At 61.2% G+C, this 22,654-nt stretch overlaps 2 protein-coding genes across 2 annotated transcripts; both read right to left on the bottom strand.

The window, feature by feature from the left end:
• Positions 1–420: 420 nt before the first annotated feature.
• SIGIRR (single Ig and TIR domain containing) lies at positions 421–9,052 on the bottom strand. The gene is made up of 10 exons (XM_056131834.1): positions 8,967–9,052; positions 4,487–4,649; positions 3,587–3,788; positions 3,020–3,153; positions 2,808–2,948; positions 2,537–2,680; positions 2,198–2,300; positions 1,977–2,127; positions 807–996; positions 421–719 (listed from the first exon to the last, which is right to left on the bottom strand). Exons 2-10 carry the CDS (start codon positions 4,491–4,493, stop codon positions 568–570), a joined length of 1,224 nt encoding a protein of 407 aa, XP_055987809.1. The 5' UTR covers positions 4,494–4,649; positions 8,967–9,052; the 3' UTR covers positions 421–567.
• A 477-nt stretch (positions 9,053–9,529) lies between these two features.
• On the bottom strand, positions 9,530–21,571 carry ANO9 (anoctamin 9). The gene is made up of 24 exons (XM_056131608.1): positions 21,538–21,571; positions 19,560–19,699; positions 19,406–19,516; positions 19,048–19,167; positions 18,760–18,905; positions 18,041–18,087; positions 17,837–17,895; positions 17,680–17,753; positions 17,223–17,357; positions 17,043–17,139; positions 16,843–16,903; positions 16,648–16,730; positions 16,134–16,238; positions 15,745–15,903; positions 15,641–15,677; positions 15,414–15,525; positions 11,580–11,637; positions 11,342–11,439; positions 11,123–11,259; positions 10,857–11,009; positions 10,219–10,366; positions 9,981–10,082; positions 9,809–9,902; positions 9,530–9,736 (listed from the first exon to the last, which is right to left on the bottom strand). Exons 1-24 carry the CDS (start codon positions 21,569–21,571, stop codon positions 9,530–9,532), a joined length of 2,517 nt encoding a protein of 838 aa, XP_055987583.1.
• Positions 21,572–22,654: the final 1,083 nt, after the last annotated feature.

Genomic DNA, 22,654 nt, shown 5'->3' with positions numbered 1-22,654 from the left:
CCACCTCACTCGCATTATATCCCTGGGCCTGGGGCGTTCAAACATGGGCTTCCGCACTGTTGGCCAACACTTGGGCCAAGCAGTCTCTGGGCTCCTCCCCAACTCGAGCTTTGTGGAAAGCCACGTCATCTCTGCTCAGAGCATGAAGTCTCCAGAACCTGCCCCCCATCTATCTGTCTGGACCAGAGAGGAACATGGTCAATCACAGCGATCAGGGGCTAGGCAGGAGCTGTGAAGTGCGAGACTCATCTCAGCTGGCTCAACTGGGGAGGGCAGTCATCATTGACCTGGTGACAGTGGGGGAGAAAAAGAAGGCCGCAAGCCCTGGAGAGCCCAAGATGGAAAGGAGAAGGCTGAAGGATTCCCTGCAGGGGACACTTGTGTCCTGTCCTACTCAAGGAAAGAAGCTAAGGCCGAGGAGCATCCAAAAGAAATTTATTTTCTGGCACAAGAAGGGGTGAGGGTTGTAGGGGTGCAGGGATGGCTCCCACGTCCTACGGAGCACAGCCCCTCACCCCCAGCCTCCACCTCCCTCATCACTCTCCTCAGTTTTGGGATGGAGAGTGGTTACATGTCATCCTTGGACACCAGGCAGTAGAAGTCTGTGCGGGCACCGTAGTTTCGAGAGCCCAGGTCCGAGATGTCCAGCTCACTGCCCCGTCCCCCTCCACCTGCCTGCAGTGGGGCCAGTGACTGTCCAAACACAGGTCTCCGGACACCTGCAGAAAGGCCCATGAGATGCTGGGGCTGCTCCTCCCACCCCCCAGCAGAGCCACCCCCACCCAGCGCAGCTTCAGGGGGTATACCCAGGTCTCCCTCAGGATCAGGATCCAACTCTGGCCCCAGAGTGTGACTGTCGTGGATGCCACCTCGCACAATCAGCATGGGGTCCTTGTCATCCTGCCGCTGGGTCTGGGGATCCCCCTCCATAGCCCGGCACTGCACCTTCCGGGGCAGTGCCAGCTGCAGCTCCTTCCAGAAATCAGAGGATGGTGCCTGATAACCAGGGGAAGGGTCAGGTGTGAGCTCAGTTCTGGAAAATGCTCCTGCTCCAGGGACCCCAAAGAGCCCCAGTTCCTCTCAAGCCCCACCGCACACATGGCTGTGCTCAGACTCTGCAGACCCTTCCCAGAGCTGCTCGAGGTGCCTCCTCAGGCTGTCTACCACTGCCACTTCCATGCTCCACAGAGCACCATGGAGGCCCCCGCCCAGAGAGCCTCACAGAGCCCACCTCTCCACGAAGCCTCCCACCCCACAGAGCTTCTCTTACCACAGCCACCCTCCCCACAGAGAACCCCCTCCCCATGAAGCCCCGTCCTGAAGAGCCTCCCTCCCCACAGAGCCATCCTGCCGCAGAGCCCCACCCCACAGAGCCCCCCCCCACCATGGAGTCCCCCATCCCACAGAGCCCTTCTCACCAGTCTTCCACCCCACAGAGACCCCTTCATCACAAAGTCCACCTTGTCCCACAGAGCACCCAGCCTTACAAAGCCCCTCACCACAGAGCCCCCTTCCGCAGAGCCCCTTCCCTGCAGAGCCCCCTCCCCACACAGTCCCCTCCTGCAGAGCATCTCCCCCCAGAGCCTCCTCCCCACAGAGACCCCTCCTGTAGAGCCCCCTCCCACAGAGTCCCCTCCCCGCTGAGCTCTCTCCCACAGAGCCCCTTCCCACACAGTCTCCTCACCACACAGTCACCTCACCAGAGTTGCCTCCCGCAGAGCCCCCTCCCCGTAGAGCCCTCTCCCCGCAGAGCTCCCTCTCCAAAGACCCCTCCCACACAGTCCCCTCACCAGAGTCCCCTCCTGTAGAGCCCCCTTGCCACACAGTCCCCTCACCACTGAGCCCCTCCCCACAGAGCCCCCTCTCCGCAGAGCTCTCTCCCTCAGAGTCCCCTCACCACAGAGCCCCTTCCCACACAGTCTCCTCACCACAGAGCCCCCTCAACCACAGAGCCCCCTCCCGCAGAGCCCCCTCACCACAGAGCCCGGCCTCCAGAGCAGCAGCGTCACCAGGTGGCGGTGCTGGCGCAGCAGGCGCAGCGCAGGGTGCACGGGCTCGCGCCTCTGGCCCTCGAAGGTGATGAAGATGGGTCTGCGGGTGAGCTCCAGCAGGCGGCACAGGCCCTCCCTGGCGGGCGGGGGCGGTATGTCAGCGCGGCCCGCCAGGGGGACCCCCCCCCAGCCCATGCGGGCCCCACCGGAAGCTGTGGCTGCACCAGGCGCGGCCCAGGAAGGCGTCCGACAGCACCACGACGAGGCGCCGGCAGCGGCTCAGGTTCACCAGGAGGTCGGCGGAGGGCTCTGTGGGGGGGCGGGGCGGAATGGGCGGGGCCCCGCGCGGGCCGGAGTGGGCGTGGCCCGAGCGGGGAGGGGCGTGGCTCCGCGCGGGCCGGAGTGGGCGTGGCCCGAGCGGGAAGGGGCGTGGCTCCGCGCGGGCGGGGAGGGGCGTGGCTCCGCGCGGGCCCGAGTGGGCGTGGCCCGAGCGGGAAGGGCGGGGCTGCGGGGCGGGGCCCGGACCGGAACTGGGCGCGGCCTACCAGCCCGCGGCAGAAGGTCGCGGTCGTCCAGGAAGAGCTTGTAGCCCCGACGCCGCTCCAGCTGCGGCTTCAGGATGAAGTTCACGAACTTCCGGTCCTCCGGGCTGTCACTGTAGGATATGTAGGCGTCGTAGAGCTTCCCATCTGCGGACGCCCGAGGGTCAGCGCGGCAGCTCTCCAGCCGCGCGGCCACCCGCGCCGGTCTCCCCCAGGGGCAGGCGCAGACCCTGGCCGCTCGCCCTTCCCGTGAACCCACCGCAGCGACACCCACCGTTCACCTCCACCTCCCCGTAGGCGTCTTGGTACCAGCGCAGCACATTGAGGCGGCACTTCACATAGAGCAGCGCCACCAGGAGCAGGGCCAGCAGGACCGAGAGTGAGGCCACCACTGCTGCCACGTGGCCTGCGGGACCTGGGGACAGCACGGCTGAGCGAGGCTCTGCCCCCATCGCCCTGCAGCCCTCCCTCCCCGCCAGCCCTCACCAGCTCTCCGGAGAGTGAAGGGGGCCGAGGTGATGTTCCTGATGGTGCACGTGAAAGTCCCATAGTCCTCCACGCTGGTCAGGTTGACCCCCAGAATACTGCTCGTAAACACCTCGGACAGGTTGGCACTGGACCTGGGGAGACCCGGCCCCTTTTCAGCTAGGCTGAAGAGCCTCCATCGGTGCCCTAGAGCCCGCCTGTCTGGGACTCACCCCAGAGGCCACAGTTGGCTTCCTGGGCAGCCCTGGGAATAAGAGAAGTGGACAGAGCTGGGAGGGTGTGGGTCTACTGGGGGCAATCCTCTTGAACCTGGGTCTGCATCGACCCAAGGCTCAGGGCCTCCAGCCTTCTGATACTGCAGGCCCCACAGCCCATGGGGGTCTGCAAGACGACTACCAACAGGAAATGTGTCCCTGTGGTCACCAACCTCAACATGCGTCCAGGGTGCCACAGCTTATTTTGCACCTGGGCAGTTAGTGGCCAGCTGGTGTGCTGGTGGCTCACACCAGGGCACAGGGCAGAGGCAGCTGCCACAGGAATATCCAATGTGGACATCCGGGCTCTTACCAGTCATCCGTCTGGAGGAGGCTGGCGTGGCTTCTGTTCACCAGTGGCAGCCCGTCTTTCAGCCACTGGATGGAGGGCTTGGGGCAGTGGGGCCCTGAGGCCAGCCAGGCTGTGCAATTAAGAGTGACCACTTCACCCACGGTAGGCCTCAGGACCTGGTTTCCAGGTGGGGAGAGGAAGTGGGGATCCCCGAGACAGTCATCTGTGGAGAGAGCAGCCATGATTACCATGTCCAGGCAGAACCTAGTGTCCAGCCACAGACTCAGGGGGTCAGAGCTTGGCATTTGGCACCTTTTCCTCCAACAGTGGTGGGAAGTGGCTTCAGAGGACATTCGGGTGGGGACCCAGCCCAGCCAGGGCCCTCAGCACCAGGCACCAACCCCATGTCTACCCCCACTGCGATACCCCCCAGGTAGGTGAGGGCTGTTTTCTCCCTCTGCCCCCTGGTCCCTCTGTCAGTTGCCAGGGGGTTCAGGTGCTTGCCTGGGGTGTGACACCTGGAGTGGGCAGGTGAGGGCCTAGTGTTCCAGGACCCCCTGTTCCCACAGACCCCTGTGCTTCCTTGCAGTTCAGTTGGGGTGGTGAGTCCAGTGGAGGCCAGAGGGGACTGCCCACGTAGGCACTGTGGTCTCCGGGCAGTGCCCGTGGGCCCCTCCAGCCCCACCCTTCCCACCCAGTGTCCCAGGGCCAGCTACCCCCCACCCCCTGTGAGCTGGCTCTGGAGGCCTTGGGCAGGAGCCAGTTTAGGGTCCATCTGACCACATGGTAAGGACTGTGGGCCCTAGGGGAGGGCAAGCAGCAACCTTTGTGTCCCTCCTGGCAGCGTGACTCTGCCTGGGTCAGGCGGTGGAGATGGGCCTGTGTGGGGACCTCTCTGACTGTCCCTCCTGACCCATCTACCTGCCATGGTGTGGCCAGAGCCTCCTTGGGGCAGGCAGGCAGTGCTGTGGCCACCCCAGCTCCACTGGACTCCAGGCCGAGCAGGTCCCAAGAGCGGGGCAGGGCTCTTGCTCTCTTTCTGTCCTTGCGGCAGGTGAGTCGGGGCGCCTGGACGGGTCAGAGGCTGCCGCCATCCCCAGGGAGCAAGTTAAACAAGAACAGGATGAGTTAACGAGTAACTGACCACAGACAGAGCTGTCCCAGTCGCTGTACCTTCCACGGGGCGCAGCGACCAGTGTGGCTCTCAGGCTGTGAGGGCCCTCACTGCTGCTTCAGCCTGAGCACCGCTGCCTGGCACCCTCAGTGGGCCTTGTCTCTGCTGGGCAGCTCTGGTCAGCAGAGGACCAGCCAAGCCTTGGTCCCTGGCCACCCTTGCTGCCTGACACCGAGTCACCTTCCTAGCCAGAAGGCCTTGTCCCAAACCCCAGCCACATGTGTGCATTGACATGGCACTAGTGGCTGGGCCACCAAGTCAGGGAGGCAATGGGAAGAAGGCCACTCCTAGACCCTCACAAGCACCCCTTCTGTATCCACAGCCACTATCCAGTGTCAGGGACAGTGCCCACTGCCTGTGGCTTTCCAGGGGAAGCTCCGACTCACAGCACAACTGATAGCGGCCACAAATCCTGCCACAAAGCTCTGGAAAGAGAGCTGGCGGGAAGGAGGGGTCCTGAGCCCAGTCCTGGGGCCTCCTCCCAATGCCCCAGTTTACCCTCATTCCTTCTATGGTCTGGGTCGGACTCTGCGCAGCAGAAAGGGATGCTGCACCCACCTCCTATTCTCAGGGCAGTGCTGAAGCGTTTGAGCTAGAGGCTGTTGGGTTAATTAAGGGCATTCTTGAAGCAGGACAGCAAGCCCACTGCTGAGCAGGATCAGAGACGGGCCAGCATGTCCAGAAGGACCTGCCCTAGTCCAGTGGGTCACCAGGAACTCCTGCAGTGGCCCATCCACCTCCCAAGCTCTGTAGACCTTATACCCCTGAAAGGCAGCTGCCGACCTCCCTAAAGTGAAGGTCATGCATCCTGGACAGAGGGACAGCCAGGCAAAGGACATCATTCCCTGCAGTGATCTCTACACACTCCTCACAAGTCTCCCTGTTACCTCCCTGACATCCCCTGCATTCATCCCTGCACACCCTCCTTGCACATCCCCTGCAAAGCCTGAAATGCACCTTCCCACCCACCCACCCAGCATACCCTCCCCGGACACCTCTGGCACAGTCTGAGACACTATCCTGCACACCTTCCCTGAGACTCTCCCCATACGCCATCCCATCCCACCTTCCACGTGACTTTCCCTACACACCTTCACTGTGACTCTCCCCACACACCTTCCTGACACTCCTGCTACTCAGCTTCCCTGTGCCACCCAAGGAACCCCTTCCCGCACAGTCTGAGGCACACCTTCCTACACAACCTCCCTGCACCGCCTGACTCACCTTCCCACACAGCCTCCCTGCACCGCCTGAGGCACACCGTCTCACACAGCCTTGAGGTACACCTTCCCACACAGCCTCCCTGCACTTCTGATGGACACCATCCCACACAGCCTGAGACTCACTTTCCCACACAGCCTCCCTGCATCACCTGAGACACACCTTCCCACACAGCCTCCCCGACAGCCTGAGACACACCTTCCCACACAGCCTTGAGGTACACCTTCCCACACAGCCTCCCTGCACTTCTGATGGACACCATCCCACACAGCCTGAGACTCACTTTACCACACAGCCTCCCTGCATCACCTGAGACACACCTTCCCACACAGCCTTGAGGTACACCTTCCCACACAGCCTCCTTGCACAGCCTGAGGCACACCGTCTCACACAGCCATGAGGTACACCTTCCCACACAGCCTCCCTGCACTCCCTAGGACACTTTCCCACACAGCCTCCCTGCACTTCTGAGGGACACCATCCCACACAGCCTGAGACTCACTTTCCCACACAGCCTCCCCGACAGCCTGAAGACACACCTTCCCACACAGCCTTGAGGTACACCTTCCCGCACAGCCTCCACACAGAGCCTAGGACACGCCTTCCCACACAGCCAGATATTTTCCTACATGGCCTCCCTGCACTGCCTGAGGCACACCTTCCTGCACAGCCTCTCGTACAGCCTGTAAACCTTCCTGCACAGGCATGGCCTGCCTACTCTATGCACATGAGCCCTCTGCCCTGTCCAACTGTGCTGAAGGCAGTCCCTGTGCATGCATGCACACACTCCACACACCTGGCCCTCACTACACACACTTTCATCTTCCCTCAGAGGACACGGCCATGAGCACTTACACACGGCCCACACCTCATACCCACCCTTGGCTGAGGATAGTGCACGCACCACCTCCCTTCCCCCCTCACTGGCTCACGGGTATGCGTGCACACATATATGCACACATACGTGTTGCGGGGCCTGACTCTGGCTGAGGAAGGCTTCCTAAGGACGCAGAAGAGGACGTGGGCACCAGCAGGGCAGCAGGCTTTGAAGGGAAGGCAGGAAGTCACCTGGTTCTGGCTCTTTCCTCCTGCCAGATGAATCGGCCATTGAGGTCACTGGCGTGTGCTTGGGAGGGAGCCGACTTTCCACTCAGTTGGTCCGCTCATGCATCACCCGGCATGAGGGAGACCCGGCTGCATGCACATGGCTGGCATGGGGGAGACCAGGCTGCATGCACACGCGTTTGTGAAACTGGCCTTCCTGGCCCTGCAGTCACATCCTATTCAGACCCCAAACCCCACCCCAGCACCCACCTCCTCCGGTGGGCGGGCAGTGATCGGTTCCACCCTGCCTGCCTGCTCTTCCTGTAGCTCTGAGTCAGCAGGCTCCTTCCTCTGCGGCCCGCCCAAGCCCCCCCAGGCAGGCAGGGTGGGGGAGAGTGGTTAGAACCAAGGGGCTTCGGGTGCAAGGGGGCTGGCAAGGAGCCCAGCGAGGTCTCCTGCACAGCATGAGGAGGCAGTCGGGCTTTCTGGACCCCTGCAGCACATCCAGGGAAAAGGGTCTCCACAGTGCTTGCCCTGACCAAGTGGACCCCAGTTCTGTACCCCAGGGTGGAGAGCTCAGTGTAAACTCCCACCCACTGGGGGGCGGGGTGGTGAGTGGCCCAACTGCCTGTTCCCTGACCCCGCCCACTGAGCCCCCAGCGGGGGTGAGGGGTGGGTTGTGTGGAGTTTTTTTATTTTATTTTATTTTTTTGCTTTTTGGGTCACACCCAGCGATGCTCAGGGGTTATTCCTGGCTCTGCACTCAGGAATTACTCCTGGCGGAGCTTGGGGGACCATATGGGATGCTGGGGATCCAACGCAGGTCGGCTGCGTGCAAGGCAAACGCCCTACCGCTGTGTTATCGCTCTGGCCCCATGTGTTGAGTTTTAAGGGACACGGGTCGGTGCCTTCGGGGGCAGCCAGCACCCCCTCGCTGTTAGCACAGGGGGTCAGCAACAAGGAGCCAGGCGCCCGGGATGCACAGAGGGGAGTCTCCTTCAGCCCGACCCTGCCCTCACTCAGGGCAGGCCCAACAGAGGGGTCCCCAGCGCCGACCGGGTTACCCTTACCCCAGTCTGACCTGGTCCTCTGACGCTCACAGCCCAGGGTCCACAGTCCTGGACCACGCCAAGCATGGAGCCAGGAGACCTGGCGGCCAGCATCCGGCAGGAAGCCGAGGGCGAGGCTCTCCCTGGGGTACCCCACAAAGCACTTGCCAGCCTAACGGCGCCGGCCCGCGTCTGGAGCTGTGGGCAGCAGCAGGGACCCGCCAGCTCAGGCGCGCGAGGCCCAGGAGAGAGACTGTTGGGGTCTCCTGGTGATGGGGTCTGGCGCCCTGCACCCACGTGCCCGCGTGCCTGCGGGTGCGGCCCGCCCCGCGCTGCGCTCTGTGTCCCTAAAGGAAACGACGTGGCCTCGCGGGTCCCCACGGCTCTGTCCTGCTCCGTGACCCGCGACGCCAGATCCCTGACAACAACGCCAATCCCTGCCGCACTTCCTGCGCCGCCTTCGAGGGGGAGGGGCCTGGGTCTCCGTAGCGCCCACCCGCGGTCGGCGAGTGGGGGGCGCGGGGTCGGGCACGTGGGGAAGGACACTGGGCCGAGGGGCGCGCGCGGGACGCTGGACGGAGACGCGCGCGGGACGCTCGACGGAGGGGGCGCGCGGGACGGTGGACCGAGGGGCGCGCGCGGGACGCGGGGCCGAGGGGGGAGCGCGGGACGCGGGACCGAGGGGGCGTGCGGGACGCGGGACCGAGGGGCGCCGTCAGCTGTGGTTCTGCCCGCGACCGCGACCCGCTCCCCGAGTGGACCCCGGCCAGCTCGCGAGGGCCCCGGAGCCGGCCGCGGGCTTGCTGGCTTCCGGCGACACGGGCCCCAGGGCGGCGCGAGCAGCTTCCTGCGCGCCCCGGGGAGCCGCCCCCGACCCCCGCGCCCAGGCCCGGCCGGGCCGGCCCGCACTCACCCGGCTGCGCGCCGCCGCGGCCACTCGGCGCCCGCCCGCACCTGCCGCCCGGGGCTCACCTGGGTCAGGTGCGCAGCGGCAGGTGCAGCCCCGCCCCCGCGGCGGAGGCGGGCCCCTCCGGGTCCCAGCGGCCCGCAGCGTGGGGGGGGGCGCTGTAGGGCTCCCCGCTCCCCGCCCTTCCTCCTACCTCGGGAAGCCGGCCGGCCGGCCCCACGCCCAGGTGCGGAGGGCGGGGCGCGCTGACCGTCGCCGCGGGGAAGGTTCCGGGAAGGACGGGGGAGGCCGGAGGGGCCGACAGTCCCGACCCTTGCCCTGCCTGTCCGCGCACCACCCGGAGCGACCCCGAAGTCCGCACCACAAGCTTGCTTTTATTCCAGCAGCGCGGCGAGCGCGGGGTCGGGGCTGCACCTGGGGCCCCGAGGTCAGGGCGAGCAGGACCAGCCCCTGCCCAGCGCAGCAGATGGCCCCTGGTCTCTCCAGCGGCAGGGGTCCCCAGAGCCCATACACAGATCCCACACTCCGCCAGCGTTCTCGGCAGGGTCTCTCCCCAGCAGCGCCGGCGCCTACACAGCTGTGGTCTTGGGGCTGTAGCTGGGGCCACGGGAGGAGGGGACCTGGGACCCCGCGCCAGCCCCAGCCTGCCTCTGCCGCCCTCCAGAAATCTTCTCTCGTAGCCTCTGGTACTTCTCCTTCAGAACCTTGTTCTTCACTGTCTGAGGGACGTCAGGCACGAACCAGGCAGCAACCAGCTTGATGCACAGAGCCACATGCTGGGGACAGGGGCAGGTCTGGTCAGAGCGGGCCCTGGGGGGGCTGGGGAGCCCACTCCCCCTGCGACCCACCTCGAAGAGGATGAGGAAGGCCAGGCGGATCGCTAGGAGGACCCAGAACTGTTCGGAGAAGCTGTAGTCCTTGGCATTGCGGTAGTCTCGGTACCTGGGTGGGGTGGGGGTGGGTGTAGGCGTGAGGCCGGCCCGGGGGTGCCAGGGGAGCACCCAGGCTGGGGCTTCAGACCTGCACTCCGTCACGTTCTCGGGTCCCTGTATACTGTTGCCTTCCGGGAAGTCCTTGGTGTAGAACACGGACAGACTGTGGTTGATGTAGCCAGTGAGGCAGCTGTGGGGGAGAGGGGGGAGAGGGGCACGGGTCAGCATGGGAGGGGCCACAGCAGGCCCCCGCCAGGCCCAAGGAGCTTCCCTGCTGCTTCCCTGACCTGGGCCCCTGTGAGGCCCCCCACATGGTGGCCCCTTACTCGACTCCGGGTGAAGCCCCCCGCCGGCACGGGCCATAGTGGTATTTGTAGACCACCCGGGGAATAAACTCAGACGTGAAGGCGATGATCATGCCGTTGGCGATGACGGCCAGCACACCAATGATCTCCAGCACCTGCAGCCACGTCCCTGGCACGGCAGTGGGGACACCCTCTGGGCCTGGGCCCCTGCCCACCACCACCCACACCTCAGAGGCTCAGCGCCCACGTCCCTTTCTGGCAGGAGAGGGACCCGGCTCTCGCCTGCACTGACTCGCTGCAGGCAGAGATCCTGCTGCCCCTGGTCCCTCCCAGACACCATTCCCCCTGCCCTGCCCCTTAGTGGGCCTCCTGCCCCGCCCCTTCCCCAGTGCCTGCCCCTCCCGGCCCCTGCTCTGCTCTCAGCTCTGCTGCCCAGTCAGTCAGGGGCTGCAGCCCAGGTGGGGTCTCTGAATGCTCCCAGACAGCCAGCCTCTTACAGGGACTCGAGCCCACCCAGGCCCCAGCCCTGTCTGTGGCAAAGCCTGGGAAGGGCTGGGGTGGGGGGCTTCTCGCCACCACTCGGGACTGCCACTCCAAGGGCCGGCCCCAGGCCCTAGGCTGGAGCCCCTCCTCGCAGAGCTGCACTGTGGGGTCCTGACCGATATCCTTGGTCTTGCGGGGCACCAGGCGCCGCTGCAGCCTGACCATCTTGATGGCGTCCAGGCGGATCTCCACCAGGTTGCTGAAGAAGGCGAGCAGAGGGGCCAGCGGGAAGGCAGCCACGAAGATGGTGGTGAAGCCGTACTGGATCACTGGGGGCCCGGGAACATGCTGGGGGCAACGCCCACACACGCCCCCCAGCTCCCCGCACCCCAGCATCTGCCTGGCATGCCCCCCCTAGCCCTGCCCCCGCCCCGGGACGCACTCATCTCCATGAACTCATCAAAGAGGCTGAAGTTGTAAACTGGGTTCATGTAGTAGTTCCGCCTCCAATCCTGCAGTGCAGGGTCCCTGGGTCGGGCCTGAGAGGCCCGCTGGGAACGCCACTTGAAGGACAGCAGCCTGGGAAGGGGCAGAGATGGGGGCTGGGGCAGGGGGCACTGGGGATAGGAAGCGGGCCAGCCGGGGAGGGGGTGGTCCTCACGGGCTCAGGTACTCCATGCAGTTGCTAAGTGTCTGCTTCAGGAGCATGACGATGGCCATCTGCATGAACAGGTCCACCATGCAGCCACTGAGGTGGCACTGTAGGGGGGGAGACATGGAGGGTCCTGCAGTGGCACTGGGGGCTGGCAGGAGCAGAGGTCAGGCCCAGGGGCCCGAAGTGGGCAGGAGTCCCTGGGGCAGTCCAGAAATGGGGCACAAGGCGTCCTGGCCAGACTGACCTCTTCCAGCTTCCACAACCCTGCCAGGCGCACAGTTTTCCCAGGGTGACCGTTGATCCTGGCGGGGGCAGGGGAAGGACAGTGAGACTGGGAGGGGCAGTGTCTTGTTCTGACAGGGGGGTGCAGAGCAGGAGGGGGGTCGGGGTGTTGGAGGGGAGGAGAGGGGACAGACTGGGTAGCACCATCCCCCTAAGCAGGGCTTACCCCAGTGCACCCTCCGCACACACACAGCTCACGCGTATGTACACACTAGTGTGGTTGGGAGGGAAAACTAGTCCATGGGGAAGGGGCAATGGGAAATGTGTCCCAGACTCAGGCACTGGGGGGTGGAGAGAGACCACTGAGTCTACCAGACAGCCATGCCGTGATGCCCACGGCCCAGAGCTGGGCCACAGCAGCTGCCACTGTGGTGTGAAGTGTGCCAGTGGCTGGCCTTGAGGGGCAGTCAGGAGCCCGCTGGGAGCCCAGAGGGATGAGAGTGGACAGAGGGCCCTGAGGGAGGCCACCTGAGTGTGGGCCCTGCAGGTGGAGGCGGTGCCCACCAAGGCTTGCAGCAGCTTCTAGAAGCTAAAATGCACCACAGACTCCCCCCAGTACCCCCAGGTGGGACACATGATAAACAATATAAAAGGTGGGCGCAGAGCACCCGTGGCTTCAGCCCCATGAGACCCATTTTGGACTTGACCTCTAGAACTGTCAAAGAAAACATTTGTGTGGTTTCGGAGGCTGGAGAGAGAACTTCAGGTTGGCATTTGCCTTCCCTGCATGCGGCTGACCAGGTTTGATCCCAAATCCCTGGCGTCCCAAATGGTCCCGAGTCATGCTATGCCAGGAGCGATCCCTGAGCACAGAGCCAGGAGGAAGCCCTGGACACCACTGGGTGTGTCCTCTCTCCCAAAGAAGAGGCCCAGGGATAGTGGCAAAAAGCATCAGTTTTGCTCATGGGAGGCCATGCGGCCATGCATCCAACTCCTGATGTCCCCCACATGTGCCTGCCCCCTGGTGCCACCACATGCACTGGCACAGTCTCCACACGTGTGCGATCTCCAGCACAGCAAAGCAGGTGTGAGAGTACCTCGCTGATGCTTGGGTGATTCCGAAGAGGGCCCTGGCCAGGTGGGGGTCCCAGTGAGCACACGTGTGAACACGGGGCATCACTGGTATGAAGTAAGTGTGTCGCGCCCTGGCCATATAGCAACAAGGGCGGGAAGGCGAGAAAATAAAATCACTTTGGGGCCATTTGTTATGACCACAGTAGAAAACCACTCCAGTGTCTGTGTAGCGTCTCCCTAAAATAATTTAACTATTTAAGATTGCTGCAAGCAGTCTTAAACTAAACCACACAGAACTCAGACTTAGTTTGAGCAAATGATTCCAAAGTTTACCCAGAAAGCAAATATAAAACTGTGAAAAGTGAAACAAGAAGGGGAAGGAAGAGCCCAGGCGCCAGCTCTGCATGGCAGAGCCTCTCACCTTAGTTACATGGTAAGTACCAGGTAAAGCCATCAGAACCACAGGAAGGGAAAGGGACTCTGGCCGGGATGTGGGGTGTGGCCATGGCAGCTCATGCCCAGGGCAGGCAGACATCATGCAGCCACGGCAGGGGTGGCTGCCTGGCCCCGGCAAAGGCTGTACAGCCACCTTTGCCTCCTCTGCAAAGTGAGCAGCTTGTGAGTCAGAGACAGAAGGCCTCGCGCAGAGGAGGCCACAGCTGACCCGGATTCTAAGCTTGGTGTGGAACCGATCCTGAAGGAATGACTGACGACCACCAGGACACAACATGAAGGTGCTCCCATGTGAGGGGACCCGGCACCCACTTTCCTTAGGCCCCAAGGTGACTCCAGGTCCAGGACTGGGATCTGGGAGGCAAGAGGAGGGGCAGAACCAGCATGCAAGATGATAGGGACCAACACGTAAAGGGGGCACCTGGACACGACCATGCTCCACCCCAGAAGCTGGAAGAAAAACAAGAGGAGAAAGCAAAGCAAACCAGAAGACTCGTTCAAAAGTCGCTGCTTCCAAAGCAGGGTCACCCAGGCACGAGCAGAGGAGGAGGCAGGAGGCGTGGGAAGCTCTAGAAGGCATGCGGGGCCTGGGGGAGTCCAGCACCCAGGGCCAAGGCTGCTGCAGGCCAGGGTGGGGCTGGCACCACCTAGGACCCTCATCTGGGCAGAGGAGGAGAGATGGGAGGGGTCAAAGGTCTGACTGGCCACAGGAGTGGACTTGAGGTTGGAGTGGAGGTGAGAGGAATTTCTGGGAAAGGTATGAGCATGCATGTTAGGTGGGAAGGAAAAGTCTGGGGGCAGAAGAGGGACACCACAGCCATGCATTATCACATCCCTGACGTCACCACAGCCCTGACGTCACCACAGCCCTGACGTCACCACAGCCCTGACCTCACCACAGCCTTGACATCATCACAACCCTGATATCACTGCAACCCTGACACCATTGCAGCCGTGGTGTCATCACAGCTTTTATACCACCAAAGCCCTGGCATCATCATAGCCCTGATGTCACCAAAGCCTTGACATCATCACAGCCTTGACATCATTATAACCCTAATCTCACCACGGCTCTGAAGTCATTACAGCCTTGACTTCATTGCAATCCCACCGGTTTGGTGTCATCATGGCTCTGATGTCATCACAATCATGATGTCATCATGACTCCAATGTCATCACAGTGATATCAACCCTGTTAGATGCAACAAGCCACAAACAGACCACAAGTCTTCAAGAGTCAGAAATCTGGGTTGTGGTGGTGCCACAGAGCACTGAACACCTTGGGTTGGATCCCTGCACTCCATGGTCTCATCTGGAGAAGAAAGGAAGGAGAATTGGGCCCTCAAGGAAGAGACTAAACACTCCAGGAACCCCAACTACACTTTCCTGAGGAGCCAGAGGACCTGGGGCTGAGGTTTCAGAATGGGGCTCCCCAGGGTGAGAACCAAGGATGGTCTTCAGATGGGGGGATGTCCCCAGGACTGCAGCTCCGGGTGGTCCTGTCAGAAATCTGAGGTTCAGAGAGACAGGACTGCGGGTAGGGCTCTTGCTTTGCATATGGGTATCCCAAGTTTGATCCCAGCACCTCATAGGGTCCCCTGAGCCCTGTCAGGAGTGATCTCTGAGCACAGAGACAGGAGTAAGCTCTGAGCACCACCAGGTGTGGCCCCAAAATCAACCAAACAAACAAAAAAGGAATGGTGCATAGAATAAATGGAGCAATTACTTTCTCAAGAATGTAAAGTATCTATTGATTGAACCCCCCACTCAAAGGTTCCCTTCAAAAGAGACATGTGTTCATGTCTGCTGTGTGTGCACGTATGTGTCATGTGAGTTACTGAGGATGCTGAAAGCAGTTTTAGGTATAAATCTTCAAGCCAAATAATCCAAATGCCCGCCAGGTGAAGTTAAACAGATTCCAGCACCACTGCCAAGCAGTCCTTGGAGATTTACAAATAAGACCCAACACGTGGAAGGTGCCTGAGGTGGTCCCACGAGGAAAGCCATGCCACACGACTGTATGCGCACACAGCATGGAAGCGTGTCTGTGAGGCGCCCCCCAAAAGGCGACACTGCCATCATAGTGGCAACAGGGCTCTTGTGCATATCTCAGTGACAACGCTGTCATCTGTGCCCAACAGAGATCGCTATCTGTACACCTGTGTCTACAAGCTGTACACACGATACCAGGTTTGTGATTGGAATCTATACTGACATCACACAACACTACCCCTGTCCCCGTCTATGCTTCATTTGTTTTGAGACAAGTTTTCTGAAAAGCTACACGGAGCACGCGCTGCTGTTCCTGGTGGCCAGAACGGGCTCTCACCTGCCCAGAATGAAGGCCACATAGATGAGGGAGGAGAAGTGGGTAAAGAACTGCAGCGTGAAGAATTTGATGGTGAACTTGCTCTCACGCTCGGAGAAGGTCCTGGGCTCCTCTGCAAGACACGGGGGCGTCCACCTCCTGACCTCGCTCAAGCCCAGACCATCTCCAGCCCAGGGGCCCCAGCTCTGAATTCTCTCCAGGAGCCCTGGGCTGGGGCGCCCACTTACCAAAGTCACACAGTCTCAGGGCCACAGCCTTGTTGACCTGTGGGCGGAGAGTGTGGGTGAGCGGGAGCTGGGCGGAGGCCTCCCAGCCCACAGCCCTCACGCACCTTGGTCATGATGATGATCATCAGGTAGTGCACCACTGCCCCGGTCACCACCACGGCGGTTGTCACCTGCTCCCCCAGGAAGGGCAAGTAGCCGAAGGCAGCAGCTGCCAGGACACGATAGACCACGAGGACGTGGGCCATGCCTATCATGATGCAAATCTGCGGACATGGTGGAGGCAGGGCCTCAGGAGGCCGTGCCCAAGCCCCGCCCTCGGACTGAGGTCAGCAGCAGGATGACCAAGCCCTCCCCAGGGCACCATGATCAGGGCCAGCAGCAGGATGATCGAGCCCTCCCCAGGGCACCATGATCAGGGCCAGCAGCAGGATGACCGAGCCCTCCCCAGGGCACTGTGACCAGGAGCAGGATGACCAAGCCCTCCCCAGGGCACCATGAGCAGGGCCAGCAGCAGGATGAGTGAGCTGCGCAGGTACGAGTGCTGGTGTGGCTTCAGCTGATAGTCGGGGCAGTTGATGAGCTCCAATGCGATTTCCTCCTGCAGGGATGATAGGCAGACCCCAGACATGGGCACACAATTCAGACACAGGCACGTGCCTCAAACACAGAGCACATGCTTCAGACATGGGTGCATGCCTCAACACAGAGCACACACCTCAGACATGAATATGCGCCTCATGCATGGACACAGGTGTCACAGTACATGGCTCAGATGGGACACATGTCTAAGACATGGCACATCCCTCAACATGGGACACGCATCTCAGACATGGGCACATGACTCAACACGGAGTACATGCTTCATACATGACACATGCCTCATACAGGGGCACGTGCCTCACAGGACATGAGCCTCGTAGAGGGGCATGTGCCTCACAGGACACGGGGCCCAGGCTGCACACAGGCTGCCAGTGCAGCTGACAGGTATGGAGAGCCTGGGGCCTCACCTGGTCCTCATCCCAGTTATACAGGTCCCAGTGCAGGACCACTTCTGCTCGCTTGCGCTTCCAGAACTCCAGGAACATGGTGGCTATGGCAGAGAAAACGAGAGGGGCTGTGTGTCAGGGGGTGCACAGGGCTGCTGGGGTCTGGGGCGTGGAGTAGAAGAGGCCCTGGAGTTCAGGGTGGCCCCCACGACTCACCCCACAGCGCCATGAAGATGGCAAACAGCACGGTGCCCTCGTTGTCAAAGAGGTGAGTGAGCTGGGGAAAGGGTGGTGTGAGGTGAGCTCCTGGTCTGTGCCTCAGCCGGGCGGCAGGGGGCCCCGTGCAGAGGCTGGGCCCCATGTTCCCTGCTTTAAGTGACAGGTTGGAGGGGCCCGGTGGGAACTCGGGGGCAAACCTTGGCAAAGGTGCAGGTGTCCGAGAGCCGATGGTACCTAAGGCTGTGGTCACCACGTGGGCACATGTAGATATTGTGGGCCTCGCAGATCTCCTTGCTGGGGACAGAGGCCAGGCTGAAGGCTCTTCTGGAACTAGAGTGCACCCACCTGGCCCTCAGCCTCCCTGCCCAGGCCCTTACCTGATCTGACTGGCATCGAAGTGGATAAAGCCAAAGAGGAAGACCACGAGGCCCACGAAGGCGGCAGGCAGCAGCATGTAGGTGTACCAGCCAAGCCAGGCAAAGTACAGGGCCACCTTCTCGCCAAAGTAGTTCCTGTGAGCACAGTTGAGCATCAGGACCACTCTGAGGGGCACAGGTCATGTATGGGAACAAGAGTGTTTTGTCACATACGGGAGCACAAATACGTCTGTTATTGGGACACAGGTATGTCTGAGTGCGAAGGCGTATCTGGGCACAGGCCTGTCCAGAGCACAGTGTGTCTGAAGCACACGTGTGTCTGGGGCATGGGTGTACTGATCACAGGTCTGTCCTGGGCACACAGCTGTGTCTGGAGCACACAAGTGTGTCTGAGCACACAGGCCTGTCTAGGGCACAGGTGTGCCTACACGTAGGTGGCTGGTCTGGGCACTTGTACCTGATGTCATCAATGGGCTGATTCTGGAACATTTTCTTCCACTGGGCCCACTTCTCCTTCAGGACTTTCTCTTCCTGCAGACACCCAAGGTGAGATCTCTAGCTTTGGGGTCCCACCCTCAGTACCCCCTCCCACCCACATGCACAGCCAGCCTCACCTGGTGCAGGGGAAATCTGGCTTCAAAGACCCCGTCCTTCACCATCTTCTCAAATGTATCTGGGTGTTCAGAGGCAGGGTAAGCAAGGGTGAGGCTGACCTGATTGCCCACCCCTTGTCCTGCCAACGTCCGCCTGCCTGGCCTGGCCCCTCCTGTCCTTCCATCACCTGCTGTCCTGACCCTCCTGCCCCCACCTACCCTTACCATCATCTGCCGTCGTGCTGTTCAGGATGAAGTTGACAATGCGGATTCTGAAACAAAGAACTCAGGATGACCTACACCTGGGGCCCGTGGGGTCTCCAGCCTTGAACACAGACCCTGTCCTGCTGGGTCCAGCACAGGGACTCTCCAGGTTTCCCTCTCCTCCCAGGACCCACCTCAAGCCCCCGCTCCCCCACTGCCCAGAACCCACACGCCAGCCCACCCTCAAAATGCACTTATCCTCCTTCTGGGGGGACGGAGGCTCAGGCAGGCTGGGAAACTTGTCCAAGCCCACACAGCAAGGAAACAGCAGAGCCCACCTGCCCACAGTCCTCATGCCCCAAGTCCTCCCCACCAAGGACCGCCAGGTCTGTGACCCCCAAGTCCCCTCCCACATTCCACTACCACAGCCTCCTCTGATGGGGCCCATCTGAGCTGGCGAGAGGAGGAAGTGGGGGCAGAAGCCTGTTCGGAGGTTGGGAGAAGCAGGGCAGTCTCGGTGAGGCACTCAGTGTGGAGAGGGAAGGGTCCTGGCCACGGTTCCTCCCACCCTTCCTTGGGTGGGGGACTGTCAGGCCTGCCCTCTGCTCGGGGTCGCGGGGTCCTTTGTGCTCCTGTGGCCAAAACGCCTCCACTGTCCAGGGGGCTCGGCAGCTGTGAGGTACCGCGACCCCCCACTTCCAGGCCAGCAGGGTTGGGAGGACGCTGGCTCAGCATCTCACCGGGTGGTGGTCGGAATGGTGGCCAGGCTGTCTGGCTTTGCCGTGGGGGTGGGATCCTCGGGCTCCAGGAGGAGTGTGCGGTACTTCTCGAAGATGCTGTCTTCAGCTCGGATCCCAAAGAAGACCTTCTTCCCGTCCTCCACCACCTGCGGGGTTGGGGGGTGGCACTGTTCATACCCAAGGCCACCTGCAGGGGGCACTGTTCGCCCCCATGGCCACATGCGGGTTGCCCAGCTTGATCCACCTCAGATTCCTCTCCGGAACCCCCCTCCCCGCCCCTGCAGACACCTGAACATGGAAGCCCTTAGCCTCCAGCTCCTTCTGGAACTGCTGCTGCCTCTGAATCAGCGTGGGCTTCTTCTGGGCGCTGATGTCAGCCACCAGCACATAATCGCATGGTTCAGTGCCCTGGGGTGGAGAAGGAGACAGGAGGGCACAAACCAGGAGCGGGCTTGGGGCAGTGTAGGGGGAACTGGTGGGAGAAAGGTCTGTATGTGTGTGTACACGCACATGTATGTGTGTGAATGTATGCATGCGTGTGGTCACGTGTATGAGTGCTGGTGTGTGTGCATGTCTGTGTATGCACGTGTGTGTGTGTGTGTGTGCTTGTGTGCATGCACGTGCAAGTGCATGTGTGGCAGCTCACCTCATGATTGTTAATTTCCACAAGCGGGAGACTGTCTCCTCCAGTGCCCATCAGGACCTGGAAGCTCTCTTCTTCCTGTGAGAAAGAAGATGCGATGCTGTTGCCTATTTCCTGGACAGAAGCAGGTGAAGACCTGGGCAGTTGCAGGCGGTACTGGGCACCAGGACGGCGTCCAGTAGGTGGGCCTCGGGTGGTAGGCACCAAGACAGGCCAGCAGAGACGTGGCTGAGGCTTCCCAAGGGGCAGGTTGCACTGCCACCTGGTCGGTGAACTGCAGACCTGTGTGCGGCCAGCCTGCGGGGCCCGCGGAGGGCAGGCTTGGGAAACTGAGGCAGCACTGCTCCCCGCAGACACCCGCACAGCGTGCCATGCCCTGGGGAGCACGACTGTCCCCTTGCGTTGGAACCAGCCCGGCCGACCAGACATGACCCTGTTTAGTAAAGTGTGTCCAGGAGAATCACGTGGAAGGATAGGAGGGGGGACCCCAGCAGGACTGAATTTAGGAGCAAGACCTGGGCAGCACCCAAATATAGACCCCACCCCTGGGGCGTGGTATGGTCACATGCAGGCTCCACCTCTGGGGATGTGGTAAATCACAGAAGACTCCACCCCTGGGGCGTGGCAAAACCACAGAAGACTCCACCTTTGAGGCGTGGCAAGCCAAAGACTCCACCCTGGGGCGTGGCACGGCCACAGAAGACTCCAGCCCTAGGGTGTGGCACAACCACAGAAAACTCCACCCCTGAAGGCAAGGCAAATCATAGAAGACTCCACCCCTGGAGCGTGGCACAACCACTTGCAGGCTGCACCCTGGGACTCCACTCTCCAGGGTGCTGTATCAGTCAGTGAGGGAGGGAAAGGGGCTTCTTCTCAGAGAACCCGGATAGGTGCCTGCAAAAAATGCCAAGATGAAGGTAACAGTCATGCCATCTAGAACAGAGTTCCCACATGTTTTGGTCCACCCTGTGACGGGGCAACTGCAGTCTCATAGGAAGGGGGACGGTACCGGCTCGTCCTTCACGCCTTAATGAGGTCACGAGTTGCCCCCCACAAGTGGCTCTCTGGCACAGCTATGGCTCCAGAGGCAAAAGGACTTAATCCAGAGCCCAGCACCTTGTGGCAGAAAAGTGAATGGACCACGCGTTAAACTAAGGTGCCATGCCTCCCCGGGAGGGAAAGGGTGTTAGTCCCTTCTGCCTTCACCCACCCCCCGCAGCAAGATGGCTGCCACCTCAGAGCTTATAGGAAAGCCAGGTATGAGCTGGCGATGGCAGGGCAACTGCAGTCTCATGGGAAGAGGGGCGGTACCGACTCGTCCTTCACGCCCTACCAAGGTCACAAGTTGCCCCCCACAAGCAGCTCTCTGGCACAGCCATAACACCAGACGCACAGAAACCAATCTCGTGATTATATGGCTCTTTGCAGAAATCCAGAATCGCGGCCACGTGATATTATATGATTCTCATAACCAGCTATAGAAAACAATGCCTTTTCAGCAATTCTGATTGTTGGGGGGGGGGGAAATTCTAAACAATAATGGTGCATCTTTTGTCAAAATAATGAATGTAATCAATGTAGAGAAGAGTTAAGTAGAAATCATCTACCTCACAGGCATTGGGAGGGTTGGGAGGGGGGTATATTGGGGTTCTTGGTGGTGAAATATGAGTACTGGTGAAGGGAAAGGTGTTTGATCATTGTATGACCGAGACAAACCTGAAAGCTTAGTAACTTTTCCCACAGTGATTCAATAAATAAATATTAGAAAGAAAAAATAAATAAATAAATTATGAAAAAAGAAGTAAGGTGGAGTTCATGCCCAATTCAATCAACTAATCAGTGGCTGAATAAACAGCAGTACTCCTACATAAAAGAAAAAGTCACCCTGAAAATCTACTTGTTTTCAGTGGGCCCCTGCACTTTGTGTTCTGCCCAGCGTGGTATTGCCCATTCTGGGGCACCCCGACAGATGCCTGAGGCCCCCTGACAAGATAGAATGTGACAGCGTGTGGTCCTCCCTGAAGCCGCAGGGCAGCCTCAGCAGCACAGGTTGCCCAGGGGTTTACTCTAGAGCCTGCAGGGCCAAGGAGCCAGAGACAAAGCCTCAATAGTCACATGCACTGTGGTTAGCTCACATGCGGCCAGCAGGGCCTCTGCACCCGTGCTCATGGCACTGAGCTCAGGGAACCCAGGGAACCCCCTTACTGTTTTTCTTTTTGTTGTGTTTTGCTTGAGGGCCACACTGGGCTACTTGGGGGCCACTCCTGCTGGTGTGTATGGCAATACGTGGGGGCCACACGTGATGCCAGGATTCAAACCAGAGCTGTGGCAGCAGCTGCATGCGAGGCCAGTGCCCTGACTCTGCACTGTCTGCCCCCTCACTGTAGTTCATAAAGACCCACACCCAGCAGTGCTTGTGCTTACGTGTTGCACTGCCACCTGCAAGACCCCTGGGGACGGGGTGCCCATGGGCTGGAGCAATAGCACAACAGGTAGGGAGCTGCCCTTGCAGGCTGCCGACCTGGGCTTGATCCCCGGCACTGCAGAGGGCCCTGTGCTCTCCTGACGATAGCCTGGTGTGCCCCCGCACCCACAGTGATGTGCTCTGTGGATGATGATGTGGCCCATGGACAGTCAAGCCCTGTGGACAGTGTGCCCCATGGGTGGTGTCCTTTGGGTTTCATTGCCCCTCGGAGCAGATGGAAGACTTCAGAGCTGAGACCGTTGCCCCCAAGCCCCTTTCCTGGGGGAGCCCAGCAGCTAAGGAGAGCTTTCAGGGAGCTGCGGACCCTGGTGCTGGAGGAGGCGGCTGTGGGCAGCCAATGCCTGAGCTGCATATCTCCCTCTAGTTCCAGGTGAGGTCATCAGCCTGAGGGGCAGATGCCATCCTGGAGCCAAGGTCGCCGGTGACGGAACCGGTACCAGCAGGCAGTCCTCCTGGGAGGCTCAGATGCTACAGGGCTCCCGGGGCTGGGGGCTCTCTGGGGCCTCCCCCCACAGCCCGGCTGTCCCCCAGGCCTCATGGCACCTCCACCCCAGCCCTGACCCTGCTGCCCACCTCCTGCTCACTGCCTGGTTGCACCCAGCTGGCATCCCCTGCCCTCCTTCCCGCCCGCCCTCGAAACCACATTCCTCCGCCTGCTCCAGCCCGTCTCCCCGGGGCTGCCAGGACAAGGCTGCTCAGATGAACAGCAGGGATGCCTGGCGGAGGTCGTCCTAGTGACAGCAGGCTCGAGGGACATCGTGCTCTGG

This window comes from Sorex fumeus, unplaced genomic scaffold (assembly GCF_029834395.1).
Source record: "Sorex fumeus unplaced genomic scaffold, SorFum_2.1 ptg000093l, whole genome shotgun sequence".
Classification (NCBI taxonomy): Eukaryota; Metazoa; Chordata; class Mammalia; order Eulipotyphla; family Soricidae; genus Sorex; species Sorex fumeus.
This window is presented reverse-complemented; position numbering and strand designations above follow the sequence as displayed.

What these genes read in the sequence shown, in the direction of transcription:
- SIGIRR (XM_056131834.1), bottom strand. An exon ending in CGGGGAGGTGGAGGTGAACG is followed by an intron (nt 2,681 to 2,807) that starts GTGGGTGTCGCT and finishes GGGCGTCCGCAG; the next exon opens with ATGGGAAGCTCTACGACGCC. An exon ending in TCTGGAGGCCGGGCTCTGTG is followed by an intron (nt 997 to 1,976) that starts GTGAGGGGGCTC and finishes CCTGGTTATCAG; the next exon opens with GCACCATCCTCTGATTTCTG.
- ANO9 (XM_056131608.1), bottom strand. Translation starts at nt 21,571, where the DNA reads ATGAGCACGGGTGCAGAGGCCCTGCTGGCCGCAT. An exon ending in GTGGCCTTCATTCTGGGCAG is followed by an intron (nt 11,638 to 15,413) that starts GTGAGAGCCCGT and finishes TGCCCCCGCCAG; the next exon opens with GATCAACGGTCACCCTGGGA. An exon ending in GGTTGTGGAAGCTGGAAGAG is followed by an intron (nt 11,440 to 11,579) that starts GTCAGTCTGGCC and finishes CCCCCCCTACAG; the next exon opens with TGCCACCTCAGTGGCTGCAT.